The 8,360-nt window shown below is 40.3% G+C and overlaps 1 protein-coding gene across 2 annotated transcripts in view; it reads left to right on the forward strand.

The window, feature by feature from the left end:
- The window catches only part of COX10 (cytochrome c oxidase assembly factor heme A:farnesyltransferase COX10), a 136,690-nt gene that overhangs the window by 83,509 nt on the left and 44,821 nt on the right, over positions 1 to 8,360 (forward strand). For both annotated transcript variants that reach the window (XM_019641548.1, XM_019641547.1), the window contains exon 5: positions 7,478 to 7,548. In XM_019641548.1, coding sequence (XP_019497093.1) covers positions 7,478 to 7,548 — 71 coding nt within the window. The remainder of the gene's footprint in view (positions 1 to 7,477; positions 7,549 to 8,360) is intronic.

The following is an 8,360-nucleotide window of genomic DNA, read 5'->3' on the forward strand; positions in this document are numbered from 1 at the left end:
CGTACCCCTCACCCCCGCCCCTTATTCTGTTGTGGAGAGAAACACAGTGATTAAACCAACAGGTGCCAGGAGTGCTGGAGCAGGCTGGCTTTGTGCCCACATGTGCACAGGGCGGATATTGTGTCGCTCCAGGTTTTGGTGTATTGCTGTGTCCTTACGAGGGAAGGGATAACCCAGTTGAAATACATACTGCAACTCCTGAGGGATTAAGTGTGTTTCCTTTGCTTTATAGTTCAGAATTTTACAGTTTCTTTGTTTGGGAGTTCTCAGATTGCTTAATGATTTCTCTAGCCTGACCCCCGCCCCGTCGTGACCAGATGTATTTAATAGCAGCATTTGAACCTCTGTCGATTTGCCAGTTTTATTGCTCCACATGTGGTATAACCTTTTCTTTTCGAGCATTGTATCGTTCTTCTGCCATGGAGTCCTAGATAAAGATGATTTTACTGATTTCCTGCCTTTTAAAAGTGTTCATGTTCTAATTTTTGTAATACTGGCATTTGAACTCTTTGTGTAGTATTCTAGGGAACTGTTTCAGAGGTCAGACTGTTGTCATATTATTTTATCACTGTTGACGTTGTCAGTAGGTAAGCATGCCTATGTTGTTTAATGGTTGGGGGGGGTCCACAAGAATTTATTAGTAAGATAGTCCTGCATCCATATTAGATTATGATGAGGTAGCACTAGCTGAGGAAAGGTTTTCTAATCTGTTAAGCCCTAGTTAAAAAGTGGGGTTTTTTTATTTTGCAAATCTAAATAGTCTGTTCATATTAGTAGCCGTTAGTGGGCTTTAATGCATTTATTTGTTCTTCAAAACTGGCCTTCAGAATTAACTATTTTAAAAATGGTTTTTGCACAGATGGAATTCTAGTCCTTGGCAGCTATGAGAGTAGAAATTCCTTTGAGCTTATTTGGAGATTTTTTTAGAAGGCTCTTAGGTTCACCCTGGACACCTCGTTTTACTGAACGTGCTGGCTGATGTGGGCCCCAAACTTCACGGATGCTAGGAGAGACCGTTTTCTCTCTTTTGCAAATGCTAACCTTGTGCTAAAGTCAAATAACGACATTGGGAGATATGTGGGGTTTGGGAGACAAGTTGAGATGGGGAAAAATTAAACATGCTTAGGTATAGCTGGGAATAATCCAGCTAAAAGACACAGGCCAAATATGCTGTAGAGAAAAGGGATAATTGATGGGGCAGATTTCCTAGGAGGTGGGAGGGAGCACAGCTGCCAGCACTGGTGGAGGACTGCCTAGTACCAGGTAGGAGAGAAGGAGCAGAGGTTGCACCCGTTGGTAGGGGTGATGGTAGGAAAACAAGAGCCTACTGTTGGAAGACTTCGATGCTTAATAAAGTAGTAGGCCATGTCATGTATTTAAGGGAGGGGGTGGAAATAGAGGAGACTTCAGATGCTTGAGAGTGGACCAGATGTGAAATCCTCCTGTGAAAATCACAGATGAGTTGACTTGAGAGGTCTAATCGGATTGCCAAGGAGCGGTAAGAGCCCACTTGAAGGCAGTGATTATGAATTTGCAGTGAATCCTCTTGCCCTGTAGGCTGGCTTTTTCCAGCATAGCTCCGCTGCTCAGGCACACACACACACAGAGAAAAGTGAATATAGTCCGGAGGTAATTACAGATATGGCGTTAAGTACTGTGATGGGTCTGTACAGGCAGAGGGTAGAGGATGTGAAGAACTGACAGTATGTCCTCGAGAAGCTGAAAGGCAGTTAGAATGCGTAGAGTGGAGCTCGGAAAGGCAAGAGCAAGAGAGCCCAGAACTTTATTCCTTGGACAGTGGGCAACAAGGAAGAGTTATGGAAACTGATCCGGTATGATCAGGTTTGCATCTGAAAAGATCACTTTGACTATTATGTGAAAATTGATGGCATGGGGGATCAGTACTGGAGGGCAGAAGTAGTTAGGAGGCTATTGAATCTAGGCCAAATAAAGTAGCAGCCTAAATTAGGAAAGGCACTGAGGAAGGGGAAAATGGATGTATTTGAGAAATACTTAGGATCAACATTTTGTCTTCCTGTGACTCTCTGGGGGAAAAGGTTCTAATTGGCTATGGCTCCATTAACAATGGTTTTATACTAGATCAGTTTAGTAATTCTTTATTAGTTCACCTAAAAAGGGTTTGTCCAGATTTTGTATTATTATCATTTAGGTAGAATTTTTTATTACCTTTTTTCCTAAGTAGAAAATACATGGTCTTTGTAGACAATTGGAAAACACAAAAAAGTAAGGAGTAATAAATCATCCCACATCTCTCTACCTAGAGACAAATATTATAAACATTTTAATGTGTTTTCCTTTTATCTTTTTTCTGAAAGCAGTGTTACAAATTGAGATCTCTCTAGCAGGGGAAAGGGTGACCTATAGCACCCTTTTTGAAGCCAGTCAAAACCAATGTGACTTTCTGACTATTTTTACTTACAGGGTGTGGACTTTGTGCCTCTGATAAGTGCTGGGTGACCTTTTATACCTTTTTGTTATTTCCTTTAGGGGCGAAGCTTTTAAGTACAGCTTAATGCAAGATGGCCTGAGTAAGGTTTAGAGGAGATCATGGCCCAGTCGCCACATGAGGGAAAAGCCATTTCTGATGAATGCAGGAGCACACATACACTTGTTTTTTCAAATGCTCACGGGGAAAAATCAATGGGAACAACGACTCTGACTTAATTTGTTTATTCTGGGCACGGCAATAAAACATCGGTAACAAGGAAAGAATAATGGCCGACTATGTATCTTAACTGATTTGTAAGCTGCAAGTCATGGTATGCAGAATCCCGCTGGCAAAGGTGCCTCTCCCCGTGCTGTATTTATTTATTTTGTTTAACATCCCTTTTAACTTGGTCTGAGATTGATGGAGACATTATCTTGGACCTTGGAAGCTGTGAGCCATATTGGAATGACAAACACTTGTTGACAGCTTTGGGAAGATGGATGGAAAAACAAACTCTGACAAGGCTCACATGTTTGTTTTTCTATTGAGTCTTTAGAAGGAATGCTGCCGTCATTATTTAGCATAGGGAAAGAAAAAGCTGCACCTCATTATCAAATTCAGTATTTCTGTGCCTGACTTACAGACATCTCTAAAATACGCCTGCTTTTTGCATAGGGTGTAGTATGATTAAAGAAAGTAAGAACAAAAAGTTTATCACTTGGGCCAAGTTATATTTCTGTCCACTTTGGGTATCTGTGTCATTTTAGCTCACAAAATTCAATACTATCGTAAGTGTATATTGTTTATTAGAAGAATTATGCATATTTTATATCTGAGCATCATCTCTTCAGAGTAATAATAATTACTAATACAAAAAACGGTATAATATAAAAGTAAAAATCTCATAATAGGTGTCTAATAAATATTTCCCCATTGGTATATTAGTGCCCTGTATCTTAATCATGTGACTATGGGGGGGGGGGAATGATCCATTTACTATTCTATTAAATAGATAGAATTATTAAATTGATTTTCAAACTGATTATGAGACCAAGATTAGTATAAATTATATGTTTATATTGATTAATGCCTTTCAGATACTTAAACTAGGAATACTCCTTCTAGTTAGGCAAGCTATTTTATAGGTATGACATGTGTGAAATGAAATGATTTGGGGTTGTCAGTTTTACAGTAAGTTATAAATAATTTCACTACATTTTTCTGCCTGACATCTCCTACTTTCTTCTGGTAATAGAAGTTTTCTTTCTATGGAGAAAATGATACTTGTAGTTTGAGTTGGATACTGTGTCATGTTGTCTTCCCATCAGCACCCTTCCCATGCTCACAAGATAGTCACATCATCCCCTAGCCGTGATGCTTTATGGCCGTTCTGCACTTTTCTTTTGGAGCCATCAGGAATTAAAATTTCTTCTCGGGTTGCTAGGAGGAGGCCAGTCTGGGGCTGCCAGTGCCGTTTTTTCCTGTTTCATGGAACAAGCCTGCATGCAGGAATACACCAAGCAGATTCCAGTGGCAGGAGCCAGAATCCTGATAGCACATTTGATACTGAACCCAGTAATTTCTAAAAGCAAGTACAACCCTGTTGTGAGAGATAAAGCCCCATTTGCCTTGGAGCTATTGTAGTTTGAGTTGTTGTGTTTTTTGTACCATTTACATCCCCAAGAGCCAATTACTATAACAGATCTTAGGCTTGCTGGAGGGCAGGAAATGTGAAGGAGTACCTGACTGATGGGAAGAAAGATGGTGAGGTAGTGAACCTGAATAAAAAAGGAAAAAATTAAAATGAACAGGATTCCAAAAGAGTGATGGATTTTTATGAGGAAAAGAGACTGAAGGAAAAACTTCTTTTGAAAACATAACGTAGACAGAAAATAAGTTGTTTGTTGAAGGAAAAAGCACAGTATTATTTACTTGTTTGCAATACATTGCTCAAATGTTTGAAATTTTTACTGTCTTCATGTATTAGGACGTTGGAGGCAAGAGGTATAGACCCACATAAGGTTGGCTTAAACACAAAAGAGCAGACGTGGAGCCATGGACGCAACTTGACCCAAGGGATCAATGTTAAACCTCCTCCACTACCCCTGCATCCTGTTTAGTGGCGACAGGCAACCTAAGAGAAGGCAGGACATATTTTCCTGGGCTTTGGTTTGTAAAACCCCTGGGAAGGACTCAGAGTGGCCCAGTTTGAGTCTGATACCCACTTTGTAAACCTATCACTGTATCCAGACCAGGGGAGGGTGGGTAAGATGCTAGACTGTGTAGCCATTTGGGACCCAATGAACAGAGCCTTCTTAAAGAAGGCAGATCGAACACAAGCCTGGCCCCTGAGCCATTGTGGTCTGAGCAGCTGTCCAAATTGTGTTCACTACAGCATATCTGATGTAGTGAGGAAATATTAAAAAGTGGCAGAACAATATATTCTGAGAGTTGGTAATGCCGCACTTATGTTTTATTTTCCACACAAATAAAAGGAGTTTTACTCCGCTCCTGCAGAAGTAGGATCCAACAGTTGGATCCAACTGAAGTGATAATGCCATTATGAAAAGAAATTATTATAAAGCACAGGAAAAAAAATGTGAATAGACTAAAGCCAGCTGTAAGTTCTAAAATGTTTAAATTTCTCATCTAAATATACTATGCTTTATGTTTTGGAAATGTGGTTTAAATTTCTAAACCAAAGCAGTAAACCTAACTGAAAGGCATTATAGAAAATACATGAAAAACAGAATAAAGTAGCATGATGAGCTCTGATGCCTTGGTGCTAGGAAGAATTGTCAAGCCCTCACTGAAATGAACCATAAGTCTTGGTTAGCATGGTATTTCTACCCAGATGTTGCTTGTCCTGATAAATTTAAGCATTCATGGGAGTCAGAAGCTGCTGCCAAGTTGTGGCACCCTGAAGTTCAATTGCCACGTTCCAGACCTCAGTTCCCATCTTGGGGTGGCTGACTTGCCAGAAATGTAGGAAAAAATAATGTATTTTTTCATTCAGATGAAATAATTCATTGGACTCCGTGAACTAGGAATTCGCACTCACACACACATACATACACGCAGACTTGAGAACTGCCAAGATATTATTTATACAAGAGCTTCTGTGTTATATTAGATAGCACCTCACCAGCATTTAAATAATGTGATTTGTAATTGGAATCCTCATTTGTTCTGTGAAGTTAAATTAATAGGTCATGAAGGAAAGATTATTTCAAATACCTATAGAATGCGTTTGAATATTGGGGAAGGGAGGGAATATGAACAGACAGAACATTTTAATTACATGTGAATTGAACTAACTCAATAAGGAATATAGATTCTTATAGGTAAATAATTTTTAACACTTATAAATGGTGTACTATTTTTAAATCAATGTAATACAATCTGCAAAGCTACATGTATTATTGCACCAATGGTTCATTTAAGGAATTATTTCTTGAATGCCTATTTGCATATCTCTCTTTAACATTAAGACTATAACTTCACATATCTCAGGAAGCCTGCCATTTAGATCATTAGATAAGATGAACATATTGGAAAGTTAAATACTTTTAAATAGTGACACCATTGAAAGTAATAGAGAAGAAACCTGTATCAGTTAGGGTTTGATCAGAATGTTGGAACCACGATAAGTGATGTAACATGTATTATTGGGTTTGGGCCTGATGTGTGATGTGATGCTGGAAGTTCAGCTGTCTCTATAATGTTGTTGAACCTGGACGTGGTGCTGGCTTGATGTAAGCAGAGCCGTCAGTCAGGAAAGTAAAGCAAGAGCAGCCTGGAATCTGCAAGGAAGAGTTGAAACTCATGAGAACAAACCAGATCACGTGTCTGTCTCTCGAGCTTCCAAGCCTGCAATTTGGATGACGCAGGTGACCTGCAGAAGAGCTGGTGCACTTCACCATGGAGCAGCATGGAGACTTGGCCCAAGATTATGAGAAGTGGATGATATCAGGGATCTGCTGAAGCCCAAGGACATCTGTCAGGAGCTGGAAAGCCACAAGCCCAGTGCCCTTCCAAAAGCAAACCAACAGATCCACAATTGTGTATGAGCTACAATAGTGCCTGACCTTTCACCAGCTTCCCAAGGGTAAACACGGCTGCCTCTTCATTTCCACCTTGCTGATCTCATACAGGCTTCTCTTGTGGCTATCTCTAACCTGCAGCTGTACAGGAAAGGGGATTCTGGGCTAACTTGACGCAACATGGCCATCATGGTTCACCCCTGGTTGGCTTGGCACTCAGATGCACCTTTCAGTCATATTTAACTTCCAAATAAAGCCATAGCAAAACCATGTTTATGTCAAACACGGTGAAACGATCCCTCTTACCACCTGAAACAGTGGCTTTGAAGAATGCAACTGTAGGGGGCCAGCCGGGTGGCTTAAGAGCCTGAGCTCTGAGCAGCAGGGTTCCCGGTTTGATTCCCACATAAGCCAGTGAGCTATGTCTGAGCTGAGCTGCCAACAGGCGGCAGGATGGCTCAGCTGGTAAGAGCAAATGCTCTTAACAACAAGGTTGCTGGTTTGACTCCCGCATGGGAGGGTGGGCTGCGCCGCCCCTCCTCTCCTCGCAACTAGATTGAAACTGACGCCTAGACTTGGAGCTGAGTTTGCGCCCTCCACAACCAAGACTGAAAGACAACAACTTGACGTGGAGCTGATAGGTCCTGGAAAAGCACAGTGTTTCCCTTCCTCATTTCCCCAACACTGTTCCCTTCCCCAATTCCCCAATAAAATCTTTAAAAAAAGAGAAAAAAAAAAGAATGCAAGTGTGTATTTAACAAGTGGTTTTAAAAGTGGATAAAAGTGGAACTGTGTGTATTCCTGACAATTAATGTATATAATTTTTAAAATATGCCTCTCCCAGGAAATTTTCCTCTAAAGAGTATTAATTCGTATTATCAAAATTAAAATAAAATTTACCGCGGAAAAATTTGTAGGACTGAAGCAGAAGAATTGTTTCACTTTGTATTTAATGTTTTCTGTCTTTTTTCTAATCTTCCTGCAGTTTTTCGAGGTGCCATTTGATTCAAACATGAATAGGACAAAGAACAGACCTCTGGTTCGTGGACAGATCAGGTAAAATCAAGAATATTAGTCTGTTTCATGTTATAGAATGTTCATTTGTTTGTCCATCCTGAGTCATTTCCCAGTCTTCAGTTCTGAAGGGAAAATAACACCCCACCAAAGGGTTACACTGGTGTAACCCAGCATAACACAGTACTTTTCAACTCTGACCAAAATATACTACAGAGCACTGGAAATGGATCTGAGATTTGCGGTTTTGTTGTGGGAGTAACTCATGCAAGAGATTCCTTACTCAGTTCAATTTTGAGACGTGGACTGGTTTCACTTGGAGGGGCTAAAAGTAAAAGCATTCCATTAACACAGGTGATTTCACACAAATCCATGTAGGGTCTCAGAAGAAAGTTGCATCTGAAGCCTTGTTTTTTCAGATAAACTGATAATGGTGTTATATGCCAAGTAAATTACTGCCTCCATTCTCCTTTCCAACAAATTCAATTAAGTAGAACTAAAAGGCATATAAATATTTTAATATCACTAATGGTTAATAATTAAACATTTTACTTCCTGGAGGAGACCTCGAAACCAGCATTTAAAATATTTTTTTAATCCAGTAGATCTCATAAGCCGAGAAGAATAAAAAGAGTCAAATAGATTATACTACCGTATTTGCCGGCGTATAAGACGATTTTTTGGCCCTGAAAAATATGCCTCCAAGTGGGGGGTCGTCTTATACGTCAGGTACACTTCAGATAGACTGTCCATAGTGCTTGCCCCGTGCCATAGTGGTCTCCCGATGCCCGCCCACTTCATTCCACATACCGTTCAGGCATCAGCAGCGCTGCTGGGTGTATGCTCGGCTGTTA

This window comes from Hipposideros armiger, unplaced genomic scaffold (genome assembly GCF_001890085.2).
Source record: "Hipposideros armiger isolate ML-2016 unplaced genomic scaffold, ASM189008v1 scaffold_61, whole genome shotgun sequence".
Classification (NCBI taxonomy): domain Eukaryota; kingdom Metazoa; phylum Chordata; class Mammalia; order Chiroptera; family Hipposideridae; genus Hipposideros; species Hipposideros armiger.